At 39.7% G+C, this 27,431-nt stretch overlaps 1 protein-coding gene across 1 annotated transcript; it reads left to right on the forward strand.

The window, feature by feature from the left end:
* On the forward strand, window positions 1-26,524 carry LOC129089644 (gamma-aminobutyric acid receptor subunit alpha-2). The gene is made up of 9 exons (XM_054596930.1): window positions 1-80; window positions 2,658-2,773; window positions 9,686-9,753; window positions 12,536-12,756; window positions 13,717-13,799; window positions 14,657-14,800; window positions 24,294-24,446; window positions 25,056-25,258; window positions 26,058-26,524. The coding sequence occupies exons 1-9, from the start codon at window positions 10-12 to the stop codon at window positions 26,364-26,366; spliced, it is 1,368 nt and encodes a 455-aa protein (XP_054452905.1). The 5' UTR covers window positions 1-9; the 3' UTR covers window positions 26,367-26,524.
* The last annotated feature ends 907 nt before the right edge of the window (window positions 26,525-27,431 follow it).

The following is a 27,431-nucleotide window of genomic DNA, read 5'->3' on the forward strand; positions in this document are numbered from 1 at the left end:
GAAGCAGCCATGTGGAGCAGAGAGAGCGCTCCTCCACTCCTCGTCTGCCTGCTGGCGCTCACAGCTCTCTGGAAAACCAGGTGAGTCCCCCTTTTTTTTTGGGTTGAACGGGGAGACGCCTCGAGGCGGCCGTCACAGTGCACGAGCTGTACGCCGAGGATCACTCTCTGTGTCCCCGGGGGGACTGGAGGTCTCCATTTATCAAGTTTTCCTTGAACGCACCGGAGTCCTCAGTCTGTCCATAGGAATAACCCGGGGGGCATGGGGGTAATGATATAGCCTGCTGCAGGTGTAGTGCAATTTATAATGGAGGATTTAACAATCCATACTAGGTTAGTGTTATTTGATATTACACATTCCATAGACCAGCTTGAGTTTTATTATGTGTAACAGGGTATTAATGGTTTTTTTTAAATAGCCTATTCTAATTAAGGATAATAGCTACAGCCGATATAAATCAACCTTGAAGACTGACCTTTGTTTCAAGGAGAATGCATCTATCAATACATGGTATTTAAATATATATATATATACTTTTTTAAAATAAATATACATTTAAAGTAATTAGGCCTCATATATATACATATATACATTATACATATATACATTATATACATTACATTTAAAGTAATTAGGCCTCATATATATATATATATATATATATATATATACACATATATACATATATACATTATATACATTACATTTAAAGTAATTAGGCCTCATTATATATATATATATATATATATATATATATATATATACACATATATACATTATATACATTACATTTAAAGTAATTAGGCCTCATATATATATATATATATATATATATATACATATATACACATATATACATTATATACATTACATTTAAAGTAATGTAATGTAATTACACCTCATATATATATACATATATACATTATATACATTACATTTAAAGTAATTAGGCCTCATATATATATGAGGCCTAATTACTTTAAATGTATATTTATAAAAAAGTATATATATATATATTTAAATATATATATATATATATATATATATATATATATTTAAATGTATATTTATAAAAATATATATATATAAAAAGCCTATATATATATTTAAATGCATATTTATATAATATATATATATATATATATATATATATATATATATATATATGAGGCCTAATTACTTTAAATGTATATTTATTTAAAAGAAAGTGTCAGACCTGCTTTACACCTTCATTTTTGCTATGGCACCGGCCCCCACAGTTTTATATCAGAGGACATCTCACATTATCACATGAGGTGTAAAGGTGTCTTTGGAGAGCCAATTGGGAGTGACAGTTTAGGTCACTTGAGAGCTCACACTAGATGACAGTTGTCAAAAGAAAGAAACAGCTGATGTCAGAGGCATGAGAGGCAATTTAAAAAAAGGCACACTGAATCCATAAAGCTATCTTACTTGGTGTGTCCCCATTGTAATAAAAAAAAACAAAAAAACGTGTCCGTGGTAAAGCGCTTGGCTGTATGGGCCTTTTTTTTTCAGGGTGCTTGTATTTTACAGTATTATAGTTTATACACGTTGGCTAACTTTGCAGCCATTTTGCTAACTGGGTTATTGAAACTTGTGTAGTTCTTATGTGTGAGACAGCTTTCAAAAACCCTCAAAACCAGGAGGCTGGAGGCCTGGTCAACGTGACGCCAACACATTAATAATTCTCACAAAAAGAATATAAGTTTCAAATATGTATGAGCTGATATAGTTAGGAACATTTCCTCAACAGAATATTAACACATAGCAATGCAACCAAGTTTTTTCGAAGCAAACCTTGAACGCTAGTAAGGCTGCTAACGTTAGCAAGCTAATGTTAACACAGAGCAATTAATATAAGATAAACAGAGGTGAATGAACCCATGTTTGGGATTAATGTGAAGGTTCAAATTAGCATTTGCTCGCACATGCTAATGCGGGTTTTGCTACTTACAGAGTGACAAAACCCTGCTAGCTGTGCTGATATGGGTGTTATTTACACTGTGGCAAAGCTGTTGCTATATAGAGAACATACTGTACCACAAAATACGAAATTAATCATTCCTATTCTATTAGGTAAAAATCAAAGCCTGTATATTAAAAGGTTATAACATAGTAAGTAGGCTCTATTAATCCAGCACTTTCTCTGGTGGTAATTAGAGGAATGTAGTCCAAACAGAAAATACCCAGATGTGTAAAATGATTAATATTGTATGGACATTCACTGCTTGAAGTAAAATATGCCTATAACCTGTGGCTTTTACCCCAGAGCTTTCAGCAGTGGTGAATATGTCAAGCATTAATGTAGGATCTGATCTGAATGTATTTACCATGAATCTCTAGCTCTGATTACATTTGCATATTCAGTTGTGTTTTGGCTCCGAGATCAGATGGCTCGCAAACGTTCTGCCTTGAACTGGGTCATCCATGTGGATGAGGAACACTGTGTATGTGTGCGTCTGTGTGGGCATGTATGAAGTCTTTGCCAGATAATGACGACCCCCTTTTTCCCCATAAAATCAGGACCCTGTGGAAAACACAGTTATGAGTCTAAATACATTTAAAATTTAATCAAACAAATTCCTGTTTAAGTATCCCTTTGGTGCTCATGTTGTTATTGTGTGTCCGTCTACCAGGTCAGTGAATGCCGATGCCACATCTGATGCCTTTAAAACCAACATCACCCTGTTCACACGTATCCTGGACAGCCTGTTGGATGGATATGACAACCGTCTACGGCCAGGCCTTGGTGGTAAGGATATGATTTAATATCTGTACTTTTTACATGATGCTATCTAACTTTTTGTGCTCCCATTCATTATGAAACAGCACGTGGGTCTTTTTTTTTTAAAACGGTTGATTGCTCATGTGGAGTGAGAACACTTCATTTAACATCATATTTGTAGTACTGATGACCTTTGGCAACAATCCCCTCAAGAATAAACTGACAAACACACTCTGTGCACAAAACATTCAGGTTATATAACACTCATGCCACTTCCTGGAAAGTCACAGCAGCCAAACTGGCCGCATTTAACCCCACAGAGGGCTACTTTCTCACTTACGGAAAACGCCTGCTGACTCTTGTCAGATATCGGAGGACATAAAGTGTGGGTGCAGTGTCGGTCTGGTTGAGCTGCTTGCTTGTAATGCTGGTTTGGCTGTAGGGAAATGTTGGCACTTTGGACGATGTGGATTCTACTTAGGTCCATCGATCCATTATATATATTTTCATACGAGCAGTTTCATTATAATGTAGCAAGACGATTTAGTTATGACCAGACATGATCAGACCCAGAGATTTTGAGTTGGTACTGGTGATGTTTGCACTTTCTGGTGTGCAGCCTGAAAGCCCTAACTTGTCTGATAATATTGACACAATGGTTAGTGTTAATTCAATGGAAATGTGCTACAGATTTGTCTGTGTTCATAAAGGCTATATATAAAGGCTATATATAAAGGCTACCATATGGTGTACAGTGTACAATATTGAAAGTGGTTTTCCTGAGCGTCTGTGAGGTTTGATACATTTCAAGCTGCATAAACATGACAGGCTTCGATTCTCTTCACTCTGTGCAGAAGATGGGGCCTTTTGTGTGTTGATGAGAATCACGTCTTCTCTTGTGGCCTCAGTGTGCCTCTCCATCTTCACCTCTCCCATCATCCTCCATGTTTGGCATCTCATTTCCAGCTTGGCCCCCTCACCCCAAAGCTGAGCTCCTCCCTCAGGATTTGGTGCAATTTGAAATTCAAATTCCCCGGGCCATCAGCCCAGTCCAGGAGCTGCCATATGGGGAGCAGACCTCCTTTGGGTTGGCAGCGCTCAGTCTGTACAGCTGGACCTACAGTTATGGTGCTGCTAGCTTATTCACTGTGGAGGAGAAGCAGACATGTTTGTCCTATTACAAAACTAGCTCACTATATTACTTTAAGATCTTTACTGATTACATTTCATGGAATTTTCCATCAAATAGGACTATTGCACCAAAATATATACTAAATACTTCCCTAGAAAATATAAACAACAGTATGTTTCTTGCCATTTTAATTTGGCCCTGGCCCTTTTGTAAAGAATTGTAGGCGATTTTACATTTATGAGATTGAATCAATAAAACTACATTGATTTACACTACATTAACTAATGATTCTCCTTCGACAGACAGCTCTGGAGAAGTGGTTGTGTTAAAGGCAGACTAAGGGGAGATCTGAAATAAAACATATATATAAAACATAAAACGAAACACTTCCCTACCAAGTGTCTTACAGTACCACCAGTTCATACATTTTTACCAGCTTTGGCCCTGGTGGGAGCAAACCTCCCAACACTCAAGATGTAGTAGCACGCTGTGACCCGTTAATGTACACGGGTGCTAAATGGAGGAGCAGAAAGCTGTCCAAGAACAGGAAAGTAACGTCAGATGGAGCTTTCCACATTGTAGACACATTAGATCTTTATGTCTCATCTGTGGGAAAAAACATGTTTACGCTTCGCTGAGCTTTAGTTTATAACACGTTCATCACAGCTGCATGAGTGTGTTCACTCAGACATAGAGTATGTTCTGGGACACAGAGTTAGTTTTCATGGTTCAAGTAGTTTGCCACAAATAAAATCAACGTATCTTATATATATATATATATATATATATATATATATATATATATATATATATATATATATATATATATATATATATAAAAATATATAGAGAGAGAGAGTCAGAGAGAGAGAGAGAGAGGTATACTGTATGTTATCTCTCTCTGTATGAATCTTCAAATGTTCAGTCATTTATTTACAGCATCACACATTACCGTCATGCATACAGAGCATATTACAAAATGTATTTTGCCCCATATTAATTTGACTTAGTGCCTCTCTTGTGCCATGTCTCTGGACAGAATAACGGCAACACCTGTATAATGTAATGCCAAGAATAGTCTATAATAAGACCAGCCTAAAAATAACCCTTACACCTCTCAGACACAGTTTCAGTGTAAATGAAATCCGTTCCAGGGCTGTTACCATAGATTGCATTAGATTGTTCACAGAAGTGTAAGAGTGTTAGATGTTTTGTTTAAGATGTGCAACATTTAAACCTATCACACTGAGCACTGATGTGTCTTAATACAGTGAGCAAGAGGTGTGTGTTGAAACATTTTTTTACAGCTCCCACTGATAATCAGATGATGAAGATGGAGAAGATGAATCTAGGGCAGAGGTTTTCAAGATGAACACACGAGTCCCCTCGGGGCCACTAGAAGGTTTCGGGGGAGAGAGAAAAAACAACAACAACTGTAATCGTTTCAACAATGAGTGAATTTATGAGTGGGTTTATGCTGCACGTTTCTCTTGAATTTATTTCTATAAAATACAATATAACCACAGCCATTTGTAGCTAACCAGGCCTGGCCTCCAGAAACAAAACCTGCTATCCCCCCCCCAAACATAGAGCCTATAATGTAACTAGTGTGGACAGAATCTCGGCCCTAACTGGTTTAATCAGGCATTTATATTTCATACTTGCCATCTGTTTCAGGTGTTGAGGCAATACCAAGCTCTTTTAAAATGCAGCAATTGGTTTCTGTCACTTTCACTGAAATCAAGCCAGGCTGCAGAGAGTGAATGCAGAAAGCACAGTTGCTCCCACATCATCATTAGTGTGACTGCGAGGCAGCTCACTTCTGTTCACATTCACACTTCTGCAACTAATTTGTTTTCCACCCCAAAAATTTGTCATCTAACTAAGACTTCATTCTCAGAGCTATACATTATGTCCCAGCTTTAAAGCAACATTTTAATGTCAAAATCCAACTGAGGATGTCAATTTCGCGTGAGCACCAAAAAGAAATGTTGTTGTTGGTTAAGGGTACTTCTCTAGCTTGAGGTGGCGAACAGAAAGCTAAGAGGAAAATACAAACTATGAAGCGTCCAAAGTTATCGTATAAATCCTCCCAGACTATCTTGGTCATCTGTTTAACATTTGAATTCAATCCTAAAAAAGAAAATGTAGAGCTGCACATTGGGTCAAATATGACAATGTATACCGATGTGTAACGTAAAAGGTGTTGCTTGACAAGCAAAATAATATCGATGTTTTTTTTATCAAGATCAAGATCATTTTTTGACACGATATAGATAAGATACGTCCGCAGCTAGTATCAAAGCATTGCCCCCCCCCCCACAACTATTGGGGGTATTTTGGTTGTATTGGTTGATTCTTTCATTTATAATCTTGGTGTCAATGTGACTATTGCTGCTCATGCAACTAGTAGAACCTCAAAATCAGCTCAAAAGGCTATCTATGCTAGCTACACTGAAACATTAAACACAGCACTTCACCTACAGCACGAGAGATCAGGTGTTAAAGACATTTATTCTGGACTCTACTGATACCCATCCAACGGTAGAATATTTTGTTTTTGCTGATGCGCTTTATCTCTGTTCAAACTGGCAAGAGTTAGGCTGACATTTGGATAGTTTCACGGCGGGATGCACTGTCCCATAACACAGGCAGGTTTTGCTTGACCAATAAAACATGGTTCAGCAGGTCCATCTGTACAACATGATTCAGAGGATAGGAAAAGCACGTGTTCGTGACTGTTGCTGAATAAATGAACTTTGGGTATTGTCCTTGTTCCTGTAAATAAGCGCCCTGACGTCCTCCGGCATTAAATGCACTCTGGATGATTTTAAACAGTACACAGAGATTTTCCCCCAGGGCTGTGCTTTTATAGGTTTGCTACCGTGAGGATGCAGCATTTGTACAAATATGGCCAGTTTTGCTTGGGAATCTGCTCCACTCATGCAATGCAAATGGACTGGAGCTGTCATGTGGTTGGGGATTTTGGTTCTCTACAGACCTTTGTTTATTTTTTATTCTTGTGGGGTTCTTTTTAATACAGATGGGTGATTCTTATGTCTCTGAACCAGCTGTGGCCAGACTCTGAACCAGCCTGTTTTCAGGTTGTCCGTCCGTAGCATTCTCGTGTACTGAATATCTCAGGAAGGCTTGGGAGGAATTTATTCAAACATCCACTCTGACGGAAGGATGAAAAAGATTAGAATTTGTTGGTCAAGGGTCACTGTGAAATCAATAAACATGATAAACACTGAGAATTTTTTTATAGGATAAAATGATGAGGTGATGACATTCTGGACAGACATGGATTTTACCTGCAACTTGACTTGTTGACGGAGGGGAAAAAAAAACAAGGTGCAAGTTGCTGTGATATGATAGTTGACACTTGAAGATTATTTATTGACAGTATATCAAATGATAACAAGCATGCATAAATAAATACTAAGGTAAAGTAAAAGATGGTCAAAACTTACTTGGATATGCAGAATAACTAGAAAAACAACATCAATATACAAGAATTACATCAACAACACAAAACAGTGAAGCAATGCTACGCATATAATATCTAAAGAAACCCAATTTCTCAAAATGACATAGGGCAATCATTTGGTGAAAATGCATAATAAAATAAGAAATAAATGTAATAGAAATTGCCCCGGGTAGGAAAAAGCAAACCACAAGACTCAGGCAAGACAAAACCAATTATATTATTTATTCAACGAGCATGATAACTAGACTTATAGAAAGACAGACTACTTATTTATGTCTGAATTCAGTCATGCAACATTTTTACTCAGAGATCAAGAGAAATGTTTCGAAAAACAATGACGACAATGTGCCTGTCACCACTCACTATACTATATAGAGGACTAAATAGTGTGTCAAATGTCTCTCATATCATTATTCTCATTTGGACTTTTTTTCCCTTCGATTTTCACAATACATGGTTGCAGTCTCTTGGATAGTGACCGTAGGTTTAATAGTAAATAAATTAAGCCAAGTATTCAAGACGCACAAGAAAATAGCCAACACACGATACAAAGGAGAATATTAGTGAATTATTTCAGACACAGCCATTGAGAAGTTCAATGTATTAAGGTACACTACACCCAATTGATAAAACGCCCCATAGTGTATCTCTTTACAAGAAGAAGACGCAGTGCGGTACAACCGTGTTTAGTGTCAAACATGGTTTTCACAGCGATGGCGTTTCCCGTGTGGCTTCACAAAGAGCATTTCTCTTAAAATAAATCCAACTAATGGAAGCCTGTGTGAGCCATAGTAAAAACCTAATCATTTAAAATCAGCCTGATGAACATACAAAGGCCTGGTTTACATAAATAAATGCACCCCGCCGCATGTCCTCGCTAAATGGATTGCACCTATTACCCTGCAACCTGCCACTTCCGTTTGATTTATATTACCTTATAAATAAGAAAGCATTCTCATAATATGTCCTGTTAGAGGGACTTGAATGGCGGCTCGCCTCTCCACGCACGAGAGCACTTTGCTGTGGAGTAATGATCCCTTTAGATCGTATGTTAGACGCTGTTTGCTGTGTAGTACAGAGTGTAGGGTAAAACGTGAAAGCTTTTTGAATTGACCGAGCATGAGAGATGGAGCTTCAGTAATTATTGAAGAGACAGAGTGGGAAAGCGAATGTACCTGATGCGGCAGCGCTGATGCACGTAGCACATTACCACTTGAATAGGAAGCATATGAGAGGTTTGCTCTTCCAATCTGTCACATCAGCATGAACATTTAGGACACGTTTCATACGTGTAAAAACATAGCTTATGCCTACATGTTGCTGTGGCTCAGTAAATCTTATCTTACAAGAGCTGCCATTGAATTTACTCGCACGGGTCTTACACAGGTGAACCGGGTCTGTACATAATGTTTCAAACAAATGACTTTGGAAAAAAATGTCATGGATTTATCAACAACAGATTTGTAATTCGTCATGGATCATTAGGCAGTATGAGTATGACCCTGAGAAAAATATTACATCTTTAACTACTGAACTGTTGCCACGTATTCAGAAATGATGTATTTACTTACATTTATAGATTCTGTTGACTTTCCTCTCTGTTTGTCAAATGCACAATGGGTAGTGTTTGTCAGTTGTGGTTTTTAAACCAAATTTTAAAGTTTAAAGTCAATTATTGCCGTTGTACACCATGCCGTAAGGATTTATGCACGATAAAGTAGGTTACCTTACTTCAGTATTTAAAACTGATCCTGAAAATGACCATGTCTTGCTTTGTAGGCTCCATTTTTGATAAGTGATGGCTGTCAGCACTAATCTTGGCAAATAAAAATAAAATACATTGCCTTTCCTGTGACTTCTTCACAATAAAAGCCTCTTTTTGTCTTTGATGTGAAGCCGCAGCATTAGGAAATGCCAGGTTTTGATTAACAGTAACTTCATACATCTCTCTGATAAGGCTTTAGGACAGTGAAGTCTGTAATGTGTTGGAAGGTTATGTGAACGGAGGACTCCGCCACTGAAGATGAAAATTACTTCACATAACAACACATTAAATGGCAGTTGCAGAACAAAAGGCAGACCATAGAAATTGGGATTTATTTTGTGAAAATTTTAGAGATTGTAACATTAAACTCAAATGTGTTTTTAACCCATTTTAACTCAAAGGGCGTCAGATTTCTTTTTTAAAGCTACATATGTTGAAAGAAATCCCATATTCTCCACCTTAATGCCTTTTAACTGTCTTTTTTTGCAGTATCTTAACATTGTTTTTACCCCTTTGGTGTGTTGATGCCTCTCATTGTTGTCTATTATCCAGACAGGATAACTGAGGTGAAGACAAACATCTACGTCACCAGCTTTGGACCAGTTTCAGACACAGACATGGTGAGAGCAGATATTGGACATTTATTTTTTGGTTTAATTATTCACCCACATCTTTGCTGCTGAAATAAACACAACACAAGAACAACACCACTCCAGAGGACGGCCTCGTACCGCCTGTTCATCATTTAAAGAAGAAAAGATGCCTCTTTTGCTTTATTTTTAGTACCATTACGGTTTTTCCCTCCTTTCATAATTGCATCATCTCCTTCTCTCTCTCCACACACACACACACACACACACACACACACACACACACACACACACACACACACACACACACACACACACACACACACACACACACACACACACCACAACACTGAAGTGGGACGAGTTGTCCACACTACGGCACGATGTCTATTCATCTGACAATTTTCATCTTATAAATTATTGAAAGTCCTCTTGTTATTCAAGTCACTCCTTTGTTTATCCTGGCCTTTCCTGTTTATCATTCTGAAACATGCGCCCGCCCTCACGTCATATCAACAACCTTCTGTTGTTGAAGACCCATTTTCCAAGTGATTGATCCATTGATTTAGCAGTTAGGATGCTGGAGTTCAATGCTGTGGCCTCTGAAAGATATGTAAACTAGAAGGCACTCAGTAAAACATAAAACACCACTTATGCGGAACAGGTCTCAGACACAATTTAATAAATTATTAAAAAAGAAAAATGATCTCACGAATAAACACATCTGATCGACAAAATTGTATTCAAAGGCTCCCTCCACTAAATCATTCCGGATGTCTCTTTTTAAAACATCTTGCAAACAAACAAATGGACAGAGGTCATGTGACAGGTGATGTAGCAACAGCCAGTAAAGCTTATAACCCAAGAAGTAAGCTACTGATACTTCTGAATAAAAAATAAAATATGAATCATTCCTTATTAATATCAACATTATGGTAGAGCAAAATATGAATTTATTGCTTGCTCTATTGTGGCAGGGCCTGAAATATGTTCTCCTCTGACCGGATTGATTCATTGAGAAACTGCAGGGCAATTCAGCTGATTGCTGAGGTGGCCTGCTGTATAGGATTTATAGGATTTATAGAAGGTCTACTGCCGGGAATGAAATAAGTGTTATTAGTAGAGGGAGACAAAGAAGAAAATGTTCCGTATTTCGCTTCAAACATGCAATAGCCAAACAAAGGTGTCTTTAAAATTAGAGGCATAAAAGCTTTATTGTCTATGGCTGCAGTTTGATACAGAGGAACATGCTAGGTGTGGTCTGTGTAGTAACACCATGCCTTAATGATAACTCCATTTTATTTTACTCTTTAAGAGAATCACAAGCAGTGAGGTGATCAGAAAGGTTTTATAGGCAACAGAAGGTCTGGAGATGTTTTATGTGTTTCTCAATACTCTGCGTCTTCCTTGCACTCAGCCCTATCGCCCCACATGGAAATACTGCCAATGACATGTCACAGATATATCGTTTAATTAAAAAAGAAAAACCTATAAAAAAGCTCAGTCATTTCCTAAAACAGCTGGGGAGTGTAGATTTTTAGCAAACATTGCATTTGTTGGGGGACTATTTTCATTCACAGATTAATACACATTTGGCCAGTGAGTATTAATGGTAGCACAAAGTTATATGTGGGATTCACTCAACATAAACAACAGTTCCCACGTTGAATATAATGTAGAAAACATGTTGCGCAACGCAAAGGTGTTGCTGCACAAAATAAGAGGTCTACGGTTCAGAATTATAAGCATCATCATGCTTTAGCTTCACCGACAATACAAAGGATACGTTCATTTTTAACATTAAGGAAAAATATAAATGTCGAAAAATATAGCCATAATTGTTTGGAAGGGAAAACACAGGCAACAGTTAGATAGTATCCAAACTAAACTATGACCCACTGCACCACACTGTGAACACTTGTGCATTGAGGGATAATTACAGACATTTTAGGTGCATTCACTTTCAATTCAAATACAATGTTTTAGAATATTAGAGCTAGAACAGTTGGCTTGTTTACACTTGTCTGATCACCTGACTGCTCATATTTCCTCCTCTTAATAGATTTTTTTTTTAGCAATGTTGCCGTGTTCCCACATCTCAAGTATTTAGTATTTTAACACCCCTCATACTAAAGATGGACAAAAAAATAAAAAAGAATACCCAAATTGTAATAAACTCTCACTGTAATGAACTGCTGCTGTGCCCCTAAAAGAAAAGGCTTTAGCTTTGGTTTCAGTGGACAGTTTCAGTGTCCCTCCATCTTAATGTCAGAGGCCTTTCAACTGTGACAAGAAAAACACTCTGGAGGAATTTATCTCCCTCTCACGCTCACTTGCTGCGCGTGAATCACACAAACAAACACACACACACACACACACACACACACACACACACATTTCACAGTGCAGCGCTTTCTGCCCTAAATCTCTTCCTTTTGCGTGGCTTCTTTTGACAACAGAGGATTGTAGGGTCAAGGGGTTGTCTTGGCCTCGGAGCCAGCTTAGGAAAAACAGCAACTCAGAGAGCTGAGAGAGGAAACACAGGGAGTCTGGAACTCACCTTGATGGAGCTTTGACAAATAGAGAGAGCCATCCAGTGCAAAGGTTTTCAAGTAGCAGGGGAAGTCAGTCGTGAAGAGCTGCTGCTTGTAGGCTCCGATGAAACAGGGCAGTGGAAAGTGCCCCTGTGTTTTATTTAGCATTTCCTTCAGCAGAAACAGGACTCATTTTAGTATAGTGGAAAGTTAAAACATAAAAATAAAGTCATAATACAGTTTGATTATTTATTCATGTATCCCCTCTCTGCACACAGGAGTACACCATAGACGTTTTCTTCCGGCAAAGCTGGAAGGATGAGAGGTTGAAATTTCACGGACCAATGAATATTCTGCCCCTCAACAACCTGATGGCCAGTAAAATCTGGACTCCGGACACCTTCTTCCACAACGGGAAAAAGTCTGTGGCTCATAACATGACCATGCCTAACAAGCTGCTGAGGATCAAAGATGACGGGACTCTGCTGTACACAATGAGGTAATTCAAGTCCATGGAGCGTGTCTGAAGAAAAGAAGTCACAAAGTTGTGTTTGCGTTTAATGCACTGAGATGGACTTCAATAAATAGGGCGACATTGAAAGAACATTGTAGAAGAGTGACACCAACCTCATGTCTGTACACTAAATATGGAGCTACATAGCAGCCCATTTGCTTAAAGTCTGGCACATAACCCCCCCATAAAACAATAACATGGCATTTTCACACTTTTGGTTTTGCACAGATTAAACCAAAAAAGATACATGTTAATAAAGGGGCTTTAGAGGTGCTGGTAGGCTGATTGGTAACCTTTGGTGTGGACAGAACCAGGCTAGGTGTTTACCCCCTGTTTTTGTGCTAAGCTAAGCTAACTGCTAGCTGCTGGCTGTAGTCATATTTAGCGTACGGACATGAAAGTGGTATCGATCCTCCCAGCTAACTCTCTCTAACTTGTATGCTAAAGCTTAAACATGTGATAGCCTTACAGAAGTACGGCCACAAGCGCTACACTAGCAACGTTAAAAAAAAATCTTCATGCATTCCATTTTATGCAGCATCTTTTGATCAACATGCCTTAAAAAGAAAATCAATTTGAATGATAAGCTATTGGAAGTTAATTTCAGAGTGGTTGAATAATGTTGTATAGTAGAATAGTTGCATACAATGCAGTTTCTTATCAAAGAGCAAACCTACAATCTCACCTGGACACACATTCCTCTTTTGATTTCTGCTGGTCTCTGCAGCACCGTGTTTACTTTGCTCTGCTGATAACAGTTAAGATAAATCATTTTTGTTTCAAGGCTTCGCTGATGGGAAGCATCTTGAATAGTGCATGAAGCTTGTGAGGTTTTCTTTTTTTTCTTTCTTTCTTCTTTTATTTTTTTGAGACCGTGCCTAATCTGTGCTGTTTACTTTTCATGCATTTGCAAAGTCTCTTTAATTTTCTGTGAATTGGATGCAGGTTAACTGTGCATGCAGAGTGCCCAATGCATCTGGAGGATTTCCCCATGGACTTTCATTCCTGTCCACTAAAATTTGGCAGCTGTGAGTAACTCTGATGATGATAGCGCCTCAGGGACCTTTAAGTAAAGTGCTATTTCCTTTTTTTTTTTTTTTTTTTGTTACTTCTCCTCACTAGTTCTTTGGCAAGAGCCTAAGAACCAAACTGCTGGAGTGCATGGCTCACTTTTTCTACCAGGAGCCCTTCAAATTTTAACAAAACATGCACTAAATAAAAAGATGTATATAGAATAACTGACAGTTAAAGGACTAAGTGGAAATGTCACCGGGAAATATGGGGAAAAGGACTCTAAACTCATCCAAATATTTTATTTTAATCGGTTGTTATCACTATTTTATTGCTATGGCTTCTTTACATTTGGATGAAGAATTTTTGCTTTATGCTGCTTTTAAGCTAAGTATCAGAGCACCAGTACATGGTCCTGTCAATACATTTACGTGGTGGCTTATAAATATTTCCCATGAAGCTCATTTATTGCAATAATACAGCATTCTGTAGCATGATTGGCAGAATATTTAAATTATTGTATATCGAGGGGTAAAACATTTTTTTTTCTGTTTCATCAGACATTCATAGTCTAGCAGACGAGCTTTGAAATTTCCTATTCAGCGTATGCTGGGACTGAAAAGGGCAAATGTCACTGTGCATCAATTGCTTGTTGGCGTTTTATGAATTCCATCGTCAGCCACTGAGAGATTTTTTTTCTCTCCACAGCATTCTTTTTTTTTTTTCTAGAAACCCAGCTTCAAACACAATGTAGTCAGGGCTTTTCATTTGGGTCACTGAAGTAATTTCTTGAAAAATCATCAATAGCTGCGGCTGCCCCAGATTTATCCCCTATGGGTTTATCCTCTTCTCCTTTTTTTTCTTTTTTTTTTAGATGCGTACACAATCTCAGAAGTGACTTATGCTTGGACTCGTAATGCCTCTGACTCTGTGGTGGTGGAAGGAGAAAGCTCCCGCTTGAACCAGTACGACCTGCTGGGACAAACGGTCGGACAAGAAACCATCAAATCGAGTACAGGTAAGCTGACGTGGAGGTGTAGTTTGTAAAAGTCTAGAGGGAATTAAATCCACCTCATGACTCCTCCACCTCCCAATGACAAAGCCACTCCCCTAAAGTAGTTTGCTAGTTAGTTGCCAGCAGCAAAATGTGGATATTTAATATATCTTTATAGTACAAAACCTGTGCAATCACAATGCCAACCTGAAAACTGTGATTACATCTGCAGCTTGGACCTGCTTCATTTTGTGGAGTCAGAAACACAAATATCAGTTCCAAACAGTTTGAGTGTGAAATCAAACTGTGAGGATCTTGTTCTTGTTTGGGTAGATGATGAACCTGTCCACCTCCTACATGTTGCAGGAGGCGGCCGTGGCTCGCTGTGAAACACTTGCTACGTTTTTGTCTTTTTTGTTACTCACTTTATTTGGCTTGAAACATTTGTTCGGGCTTCCTCTGCATGACAGAGATTCCTCAAAAACAGGGATTTGTTTTTGGGATGCAGCCATGCATCTTGAATTCCCTACTTTGTTCCGTATTTTGTTTATCTGCATCTAGCGTGGCCTGGAGACCCAAAAAAGCAGCACGACAGGTGAGCTGCTGCCATGACAAGCCTGCCCACTTTATAAACCCCCCTCTTCGGAGAACAAAGATGGGCAGACATTACAAAGTAGTGCAGTTTCTTTGGATGGGTTTTAAATGAATAATAAAAAAAAAAATAGATGACAGATGCTGATGCAGAATTAGACATGAGGGAGCGCATCTGTCTGTTGTCGCTGTCAGATTCACTAACAGAGAAGCTCCAGGAGGAGAGAAAAGCTGCTGTGTTCCTCAGTGATTTAAGTGTCTTACGTTTGTGCCTAAAGACACAGGAATGTGTCACAAAAGTGCAGTGTTGCGTGAAATGACTAAGAAAATCTATGTTCTGAGCACAGAAAGTGAATAACACTGTGTGCATTGAAAACGTGGCATTCCACTTAAATGGACCTGCAGGAGACGGTTAATCTAGCAAGTGAATCCGTCAGTGACAAGCTCATTAGTGGACGGGACGATTTACTCTGGTTAAGTCTAGAGATGTAAAACATGGACGAGAAGAAAAATGAAGGGATAAAAAGTTTGAAGAGCTAGCAAAACATGTTCATTGATATAATTGACTATTAGCCAAAGCCCTTCCCCAAACATGGGGTACACTTTGTAGCGGTGTGCAGGGGGACTAGTAATGCTGCATCCACATGGAATCACCCAAGGAGAAAGTTGTTAAAGTTTGCAATAAAATAATAAGAGCAAATGGCCTTTGATAGCTACATGCATAACTAGAATAATTACACTTTTCTTTTCTCAGGGAACCCTAAAGGGAACGTTCCCTGAAGGTTTTCTGTAGGTTATTTACAGGTTTTTTGAACCATATCTAGGTTAAGTGCTGTATGCGGCCTCTATAGAGGGCAGAATGCCTGCCAGGCATAGCAACAGTGACTAAAGGGAACGGCTTGGCGAAGCGGTCAATTCTTCCTCTAAGACATTGTGTAAAAAAAGATGTTTAGGCTAGTTTCAATGCACTGAGAAATATAACTGTTACCAAATCCATTTCTCGTGTTGTCTTGAAATGTGTACAGAAATAGATTTATTATAAAACACTTCCAACAAGCATATTGTTCACAAAGTGAATACAGAAAACAACAAACACAAAGACATAGAATAACAGGCTATTGTATTAGAAGAAAGAGATAATAAGGGCTAAAAATAGAACCAACACATTTTATGCAAACACACTAACACCACTGCCAAGAAACGTGACAGAACTTGAGTGTGTATACACAAGTCCATGGGTAGGATGGGTCCTTCTAATTTGTATCCTACTGAGGCTAGTCAAGCGTCCTCACTAGCATTCGAGGAGCACACATTGGAACAGTCTAGTGAGTGTGGCGGTACGCGGTAAAAAAATAGAATATTTCTGACATTGGAATTTTTTAGGAGGAATGATTTTGCATTCATAAACAATATACACTCATTCAAAACATGTATGCTTTAAAATCAACAGGGATTTTTTACAATAGTTATGATTTATAAACAAATAAAACATAGTTAATATTCTCCCCTCAAAACTACCAGACTCCATTAAAACCCCCACAGTCATTTTACCGTCCATCCATCCATCCATCCATCCATCTCCTTCCGCTTATCCGGGGCCGGGTCGCGGGGGCAGCAAGCTAAGGAGGGTCCTCCAGACGTCCTTCTCCCCAGCAACACTTTCCAGCTCCTCCTGGGGAACCCCGAGGCGTTCCCAGGCCAGACGAGATATATAATCTCTCCAGCGTGTTCTGGGTCTACCCCGGGGCCTCTTACCAGTTGGACGTGCCTGGAAAACCTCTAAAGGGAGGCGTCCAGGAGGCATCCTGATCAGATGCCCGAGCCACCTCAGCTGGCCCCTTTCGACGCGAAGGAGCAGCGGCTCTACTCCGAGCTCCCTCCGGATGTCTGAGCTCCTCACCCTATCTCTAAGGCTGAGCCCAGCCACCCTACGAAGGAAGCTCATTTCGGCCGATTCATTTTACCGTGCCGATCGTAAAACACATTTCATTTTAACTCGACAGAAAACAAAATAAAACTCTCTTGTTTAGTATTTCCACTTTCGACAATCCCTATCTCTGGTTTGGTCTAATTCATCGAGTTAGCTGTGAAAATATGCTGGCTCTAACCCGATGTCCTTCTCTGCTGCTGCCGTCCTCAGTGCTACTGATAGCTGGCTGAACAAGTCCATCGCTGAACGACGGAAGATGGAACAAACTTTTAAATACGGCCTTGTAGATCTAATAATGGTGAAGATTCAGCAACTGGAATCGGCATTTTCTCACCTTTTAATTAATGTTCAGATACAGATTGCTGCTGAGGTGAAATAACTGAAAGTTTACGAGCATATTTCCCTTTACCAAATAAAGGAACAGGAAATGCTTGGTGCGCAAAGGATTGTGGGTGTTTTAGAAACACGGAGGATACACACACGTGTCCTTTTAAAACCTCAGTAGAATCAAAGGATCCCTGACATCCGTTTGACAATTCTTTGGCGAAATTCAATGAGTTAGCATCCTTGAAATTCAGTGGCTGAGGGATCGTTCCTTGACTTTGAGAAACACCCTATATGTGTGTCTGTGTGTGTGTGAAGGAGGAGAGGGACACCAATGCTGACTTGAGATGTACAGTGTGGAGATATAGCTTGAAAGATTATTTAAAAAAACTGGATATAAGTTGTGATAAATAAATGCACATTGATTCTGGACTCGAGTCTGTGAGGCTTCCTCTCGAGAGATAAGACAAAGTTGGCGGCTGTTTCCCTTTACATGCTGGGAGTGACAAGGAGTCTGACACCCTGTGAATGGAGACTATATGATGGCACTGAGCAAATCACAGAGGGAGGCTGTGTCATTGTAGGCTGGAAATAACAGTTTGTAAGGAACATGTGACTTCACAAGGAGCATAAGGAATAATAAAGATCAAAGATATGGGTTACTTAATTGTTTCTACCTCGCTGAACGGCTCATTTCTCATATTTTAAGCCTAATTCAGCCGTTAACCATCGTGTCAAATAGCAAATAAAAATGGAAATCCAAATGGACTCTGCAACATGGCTCTCCTCTCAGTAAAGCTCCCTGCTGTGGCAATGCATGGTAGCAGAATGAAATACCGAGCACAGTGATAAATAACACGCAGGGGCCATTGCAAATAATCCCCCGATGGTTATTAGCTGGGAAATAAACGCCCTCCAGGGTGCACACAAACAGAGCCCAACCAGAGCAGGTGGAGGCTGCGTGGTGTGGAGCAGCAGCAGCAACAGCAGCGAGCACACGTCAGCACACAGAGTGAATGTGAGGCTCTTTAAATAGGCCGCCAGATCAGTGCAGGGAGATGCCTCTGTTGTGGTTCTGGTTGGTTAACAGTCAGTTGACACAGCAGAGGAGGACGCGCGGCTATGTGATGTTAGCAGTAGTTCATCTGCTGTGTATCTCTGAGGTCAAAGTAGGTGTCATTTCATTACTATGTGTAATAATATTGTCAGTGTGAGACATCCGAATACACCTGACAGATGAGCCAAATTCAATGGACACACAATTTAGCACGATGCATGTTGCCATGGTAACATGAGCAGAAACGAATCATAGGTTGCACTCGAAAATCCATACTAACGTGCTATTGAGTACGCTTAAATATGTGAGTTTATTTTGTATGTACGAAACCTCAGTATCAAACCAATAGTATGCATGTATGCACTGGACATTAAACCGGTATTAATATCCCACAATGCAATGCAGTATTAATGACAACGTTCAAATCAGACAATGGCAGACTCTAACATCAATAATGCTTCAGTGTAAATTTACGTACAAGATTCCACTTTGCTAGGCGTAATATATATTTTTAATTAGTTTAATTAGACTATATGACTCTCACAAATGATAATTTGGTTCACATGAGGTTGGCACGGGTTACCATGGTAATGCATCTCCTTACCGCAAGAAGTCTCTCAGAAGTGACGTGGTAATTAAAGTTAAGTGGGGTCGGAAAACATACATGCTGATGTTTTTCCAGATAAGAGTTTGTTGAACGATGTAAACATAGTAAATATGTAGCGCATAGAATGTCGGACGCAGCAAAAAAAAAGTTAAATAGCACTTTTTAAAACAGATGTCACCGAACAAGCTCCAAACATGAGAAATGCAGGGGCTTCAGAGGTGAAAGTGTAAATCTGAGGGGTCCAAGGTGTCTAAAGGGATGGGAAACTAGAAAAAACATATTGACAATTTATTTACCACATTTTTTAACTATTTGTTTCCAATCGTTGCATTTACTTGAGAAAGACTAGTTGTACCTCTTCAGACCTCACAGGTTGTTTCATGTGAATAACTGGCAGAGGTCTGAAGAGGTACAACTAGTCTTTCTAAGGGGGGGATTACTCTTAGAGGCTCACAACTCATACCTGTGACATGTGGTCACTAGTAGACACCGCTTCGAATTTTGGGGGTTGTAAGACAACAAATCACTACTGAAGAATAATGAATCCTAGTCCTCATAGGGGTATGGGAGCAAAGTAAAGACCTTGCTGAGCCTTAAAAGCAGTTAAGTCAAGAACATTTTTCTGAAACTGATTGGTTACCACCAGCCAGGCCAAGGATACCCAAAATATACTAAAATATATAGTAATAATCCCTGCCTCAGCCTGAAACGATGCCACCATTTAGGTCAACTAATAAGATGGTGTTGATGGGTGGGTGAAGGGGATGAGAAGACCTGAAAGCAAGTGCAGTTTTCTGTCACTGAGCAACAGCGCAGATCTAATTTTAGAAATACTACTGATAAGAAGACACGATGAAAGAAGCTTCTGAGATACACTTATTGCAGGACGGTGATAGCAGTGTAATAATAATGGTGAGAAACGTGTAGGCTTGCTATAATTACAGAGAGCCCAGTGTTTTGGGGATATTTTAGTCCAGTTTGTGTAAATAGAGCGTGTCTAAGATCACTGCAAACCATCTTTCAAATGCAGCTTTTTGACATGTATCTTTGAAAAACAGACAGTTTTGTCAGTTTGTGTGTAAAGATCAGCTTGCATAAACTAAAAACCTGCTTTGAAAATGGTCACTGATGCAATGAATATATCATTTGGAGTAAATGGGCTACAACACACAAAACCGCAGGTATTGGAGGGAGTCTGCTCTGTGGTGGAAAAGAGAACAGTGAGTATCATGAGGAAGAACTTTAAGAATGAACATTTGATGGTTGTGAAAGAGTTGGAGAAGTTTGTTGCTGGTGGAGGATACAAATCTTGGGCTTCTGTCCTCCAGACTGTAGCTGTAAGTCAAGGGAGGAGTGGGTGGTTCACAAAAAGTTAGAGTCCGTATTTATGCGTCTAAACATGCAAAGCGAGTCCTCTTTCTCATAACCTGCTTCAGTTGTCATTCTTGGAACTTTTTTTTTTATGCTGAAGTAGCTACAGTAGGTTTTTCAGGATGGTGTTTGTAAAAACATAGCAAAAGTGTCAAATGTACTTGAAATCCCCGAAGCATCAATAGGATATTTATCTTGACTATCCAGCAGTTAAAGAGGTTCACCATATTTTACCTTTGGGTGCAGAAAATGCTTCTACCACAGGAAAATAGATATTGCCCCATGTGCCAAGCGGTCCACCACTACTCCCTATAGGTTTCAATTACCAGTATGGAGTATGTCCCCAGTGACTGCGTTCCACTATCAAGGGAATCCCTGCTTCACTTTCATGGAGTAAGAGTATCCTCCCATGCTCTAAATGCTCCTATCTAGGTTAAGTGGTGAACGCTGCCTCGGTGGAAGGCAGGATGCCTGCCAGTGACTCTTTCTCCTGTTTAACTAGTCACTCCACATTATCTGATTGGCTGCCTTTAAATTAATTATTCATCACTAGTGTGTCAGTGTTTGGTGTAGCGTACTTGCAAACTAGGTCATTTGGCACGAACGAATGTGCTCTCGGGCTTTGCAGGGGATGGACATCTTGCATAAGCCCCTGAACATACCATCGCACTGTTTGCAAGAGTCCCACTACTCAGCCATACGTCGATGTGTCACACAGTCGGGTTGGACTTGTTACTTTAAAGCACTTACTGTTCCAGTTTCCATGAAGCCTGTTTTGTTTGCTGTTGAAAACATCTTTTTTTTTTGTAACTGCATACATTAAACATAAAAACAAACGCAAAACAGAACTGAATGTGGTGATAGTTAACTTCATACACAGTGCTCTTGCATATTAAGGGTGAAATGTGTAAGATCTGGCCTGTATTTGAGTTTAAAACTTCAAAAAAATGTACTAACACGATCAAGGGAATGTGAAGAGGTGACAGTGTTGTGTTGCAGAGATATCTACTGTAATGAGCATGCTAACCAGCTAACGTCCTGACTATGTAATACCACTTGTACCCCGACAGGCAATAGTGAGTCACTGTAGACGAGAGAAAGAGGTCTTTTTCTCGTTTCTGTCACTACCTCACAAACTATCAAAGGGTGATTTAGATCAGCTCTATAGATGATCATGGCGACTACATATTCTTAACAGAAAGTTACAAGCTGGGATTGTGGAGTTTGGAAACGTTGTTTTCACCAGCCAGGGAGGGTCAAACGAAAGACGCTATTGAGTTGCACTATGGGAAGATCAAGTTTACCCTGACCCTATACTGGAGACTAAAAGTCAAGTTATCTCAGCCTCTGCTCAATCCGTATCCCGTAAGACCCCAACTTTAGTAGTACAATACTAAACCGCTGAATAAGTAAACTCTTCCCTTTAGTTCACTGCGTGTTGTTACATAATATAGACAGGAGTTCACTTATGTATAAGGCCTCTTAAACATCAACAGGTATCTCTTAGTGATAAATCTCAACAAGGTCTCCAAAGCTTGTTGTCTCTTGTGTGAGAGTCAGTGTTCTTTGTCGGACAGTGGACACTTCACGGTGTGTGCTGAGTGAAGTGAGGTCTTCCCGCTGCGTCAGCATGAGTAGGGAACGCCACATGATAATATGTTGCACTGATATGATAAAGCACTTATTGTATTCATATTAGTTTGTTTCTGCACTATACTTTTGCTCTGGTTTATGCTTTTAGATGCTTGTTTAAGAAAGGAGATGCACTTATGACTTCTGGTGACTAGTAGTTCTCTTGAATACCTATGTTGAATACACTTATTGTAAGTCGCTTTGGATAAAAGCGTCTGCTAAATGACTGTAATGTAATGTAATGTAATGTAATAATCGTCATGTTATGATCTTATAATAGTCTTTGCTCTCTGTAAAGTGATCATGAAAATCAGCCACATTCCTTTCGTGTACTTGCTCCTCTTCCCCCATCCACAACACAGGCATCGGCGCTGGCACGCAAATTAAATTACAGAAGATATAAAGCTCCACGGGGTACTGAGAGTGCATTCCACTAAATACCAGTACCTTGGTGGAGGGACTGTGCATCTGTGTGTTTGTGTGTATGGTGAAAGAGAGAGAGAGAGAACTGGTCCTCACAAAACTGCTGGAAACGCAGGCAATACAACTAAATACAGAGCGACAGGGGAAAAAAAGAAGGAATAAAAAAATATTTTAGGATTAGTCCTTCCTACTGCTGAAAAGGACTTTCCTCTTGCCAAGTGGCAGCGTGTATCAAGGCCTTCATTTCAGAATCGCAGCAAATGAGCTATGTTTCTCTGTTCCGTTGCCATGGAGAACACATCTTTTTCTTCTCATGTCTAATCTTGGCCTTTCTTTGAGATATCTTCCGTTTGGAAGGCCCGCCCGCTACCGCAGCACTGGCACCATTTCGCGGCCTTGTCAGCTATTAGGCTTTGCTCGGCGGCGAGGAAATCACACTGCCTACTTTTCTATGGACGGATGGATTATTTGATCAAATATGAGCTGGTAACAGATGAAGCAGGCTGTCTAATCCACGTCTAGGTCTGCTCTGGCATCGTAAAGCAGCAGTCTCTACCAGCATCATGTAAACATATAATGTTTTATTGATATAAATCACTTCAGTCTGAAGCACAGAGGGAGATGGAGGGTTGCCCTTGCTTAGTAACATTTGACTGGTAGAGATAAATCATCCTAAAAAGACCACTTCCTGTGCAGTGGGAGATCCTAACACTCTACTCATGCACTCGCCCATCGTGGACTTCAGTGACACAGCGGTACGAACTAGTCACTAGCCCACGCTTTCCCACCAGCCCACCTGTAGTCTGGGCCATTATACTTGATCATTTATTGTGATTGATCATTTTTAAATGATTTGAATCATGAATCATGTGCACATTGTGAAAGAGAAAATCCATTCGAAACGAAATGTCAGTATTCGAGGATTTGCCATGTTTGTGTTTGAAGAGTAGCGTCTTTAATAACAAGATCTTTGTCTTTAATAACAAGATCTTTGTCTTTAATTTGAAGAAATCAGCATTTTTACTCTTCTTGTAAAGAAATATTATTTGTGATGGCAGTGGAGCAGTAAATATGTACGGCATTCTTTGTAATTTAGTAATATAGTTAGCAGTTGCACGGACTGTAATACAGGGAATTTGGCTTTACCAAAATGGTAACTGCCATAAAATATATATTTAGTTGTACTTTTATAATCATTTTTATAATACCTTTTAAAAAAACAAAGGAGATTTGCGGTTACAAGTTTTGATAATATCCTCAATAGGTGTTTTGTTGCAAACCAGGGTTCATTTAAAAGTTTGACCAAAAATAATTTCTTCTGTATCTTGTAATTCAACTGCATATTAATCTGTTTTACTTCCTATAAAGTCTCAATAAACATCAGTGACCTTCATACAAAGGTGTCAATTGCAAGCATGCAAAAATGAATTGAAGTCATCTGACATAAACTGAGCAGTGATTACTTTATATATGAGTGCATTCATTAAAACCATAAAGTCATTAAACTACTCATATTTCATATCAAATGGTATTAAGAGAAGCTGGTGGTGCATTAAAGGGACCGTGATTCTTGTCCCCACAGGTGAATACACGGTGATGACAGCCCATTTCCACCTGAAGAGGAAGATTGGCTACTTTGTCATCCAGACGTACCTCCCGTGCATCATGACCGTCATTCTCTCCCAAGTGTCTTTCTGGTTGAATAGAGAATCAGTACCGGCGAGGACCGTGTTCGGTAAGTGTCTGCCTTCTGTCAGCGACCGTACCGTCGTTCATACAAAGATACACGCCAAACGGACAGCAAACATGTGAAGCAACCTGGCATCAATGTCATTTAGGACCTCACACATGAGGATTTCAATGTAGTTATGTCAAAATCACGTCCGTCAGCATGAGTGACTGAAAGATGCTGACAAATGGTGGGAACAGGAGAAACAGGATAAAGAGGAAACATTTCTTAAGGGCTTTAGTGTTTTATTTAATCCAGTTGGACAAGCTACTGTTGGACTGTAAGCCAAGTGGAACTAATAACAGTGACCTAAGACTGGTTAGCTCAAGGACAGAAAACCGGGAGCAGAAGTCCAGAATGAAGTGTGTCCACTGGCCAAAGACAGCAAACCTTCTGAGCAGTTAAAGCATTACTGAAGGTCAGTGGTTTTCAGGGCCGAGTAGGCTGACCCTATACTGTAAAGATACAAAGGACAGTAATGACCTACTCTTATTCTGAAAGGGTAAAACAGTAGTTACAGTGTCATGTGTATATGTGTGTTATATAAAACATTTTCAACATCATAAGAACAGATTATCAAAAGAAATGTGATTGTTTTTCTTCGTGCATCTCCAGGTGTAACCACCGTCCTCACCATGACAACGCTGAGTATAAGTGCGAGGAACTCCCTTCCCAAGGTGGCCTACGCCACCGCCATGGACTGGTTCATCGCCGTCTGCTACGCCTTCGTCTTCTCCGCTCTGATCGAGTTCGCCACCGTCAACTACTTCACAAAGCGCGGCTGGGCCTGGGACGGAAAGAGCATCGTGACCGAGAAGGTAATGAGGAGAGACGCGGGTCTCTCTGACGGGCCTCGTTTTCAAAGAGTATTGGTTAACAGTGTAGCTGTGTGTTGAGAAAGGCAATGGTTGCTGAGGGCAGGTTGGTGCTTTGAAAACATTTGTTGCAGGCAGAGGGAAGTAGTGATAACCGCAGCGCTAACAGTCCACAGGGGGAGACAAAGTGCTACAACCATTTATGAGAGCTCTTTAGCCGAGTGGTGAACATAAATGACAAACGATATGAATATGAAATGAATATAAAGGCAATGAGATTATATAACTGAATGTAGGCAGGAAAGGACATCTAGCAAAATGCAGTAAACTATTTAAAAGAGCAAAAATAAGTGCTAAACATTTGTTTATCTAAAAAAGATCAGCACAAATTTATTTATACAGAGCCCAAAAAAAAAAAGATCATCCAGTGATCAAGTTAAAGTTCCAATACTGGACATATATTGCCACAATGTGATTTTTCTCCAACTCTTCTGAGAAGTTTGACACGTTGACCATTAGGCTGAAAATACACTGTAGTTGATCAAACTTTTCTATTTCAGTTGTCGGAGTCCGTTAACTCTCTCTAAAACGCCTCTCTAATCAATAAAAACCCTGAGAGTTTAGCTGCATCCTTGTCAAGCTGTTGACATATTTGTCTTGTGGCGATCCATTAACCCAAAGCCATCCATCGCCACCTCCCTCCTTCATTTACATGTATTTTAAAAGGTAGATACCGAGGAGCTTCAGGGTCACCTCTGTCTTTTAAAGCTTTTTGCATCTAATCCCCGCGGTGTTTCAACAGAAAAAAGAGAGGGCATCTGTCGTCAAGAAGAACAACGCCTACGCTGTGGCGGTGGCCAACTACGCGCCAAACATCACCAAGGACTCCGGCACACTTCCGACCATCGCCAAAGGCGGAGCTTCGGATCCCAACAAGCCCCGAGCAGACGGCAAAGCCCCCGACAGCAAGAAGACGTTCAACAGCGTGAGCAAAATTGACAGGATGTCAAGGATTTTGTTTCCGGTTCTCTTTAGCAGCTTCAACCTCGTCTACTGGGCCACCTACTTAAACAGAGAACCCGTTATAAAGGACATGGTCCCCTCTACTTAGAGGCCAGCTTTGAGTGGTTCTGGTCTGGGGACTAAGAGACGAACCAAATACCTCCAGCAACTGTGTACACATACCTTTGCAGAGTGAAGTCCTGGATTGCAGTGTGATCCTCTATCTCCGCCTGTTTTCTACACACCGTCTGCAGCACTTTTGAAAAGGCCGGCTTTTGTAAATGTGTATGTATATTTATATTCATGGTGACATATCGTGTGTTTACTTCGATTAGAGTGCATATTTCCTTGACAGTATGTTTCCAGTTAGAGTATGTGGCCACTGTACATACAAATCCAATGAAGAGTAAACACATAAACACATATGTTTGATTTAAGATTACTTCTAAATGTGTTGAATTGTTCTGGTAACGCCCACTCTTGATATAACAGTATTTATTTTTCTTTGGAGTGAAAGGCACTGATTCTCTCATATTTCTTACTTTCTTTGCCACCTTAAGAGTGGCCTGACTTTTATTTTCTGTCCAAGCCAATGCAAAAACACACATATTGTTACAGTGCAAACGTTGTTCCCTTGTCTGTGACTGCAGGTATGGGGCTGCAATCACACCGACCTCGAGAATTATTGAAACGCTCCAACCCAAAAAAAAAAAAAAAAAAGAAACATAGGAAGCTGCGACATTAGTGTGCTTGTGCATGTGATACCGTTCAGTGCTGATAAAAGTTATTAACATTACATTGAGACAAGAAATTGAATTGCAGAAGATGCACACAGTGTGTGCTGAGGAAAAACTCTAGCAGTTAAGTCATGAATGCATCATTTATTTACACAAGGTCACTATTTTCTTTTATTCCTGAATCATGACATGTAGAAAAATGTTATATTCAGTCAAAAAGGTGCCGTTACTGAATCGGACAAAGCTCTGAATAGTGTGTTTATACGCGTGTGCTGTCAATTCTGCTACTGCAGGCAGAGTTTAATCATTTCTTTTTACAAAAAAGAAACTCATAAACTTCAATATAATGTCAATAGAGACGGCATTAACTGTAACCTGCAATTTAACATATTTGAAAATGTATTTTTCATTTTTGTACTGTAGAGGGCAGAAATACT

This window comes from Anoplopoma fimbria, chromosome 4 (genome assembly GCF_027596085.1).
Source record: "Anoplopoma fimbria isolate UVic2021 breed Golden Eagle Sablefish chromosome 4, Afim_UVic_2022, whole genome shotgun sequence".
Classification (NCBI taxonomy): domain Eukaryota; kingdom Metazoa; phylum Chordata; class Actinopteri; order Perciformes; family Anoplopomatidae; genus Anoplopoma; species Anoplopoma fimbria.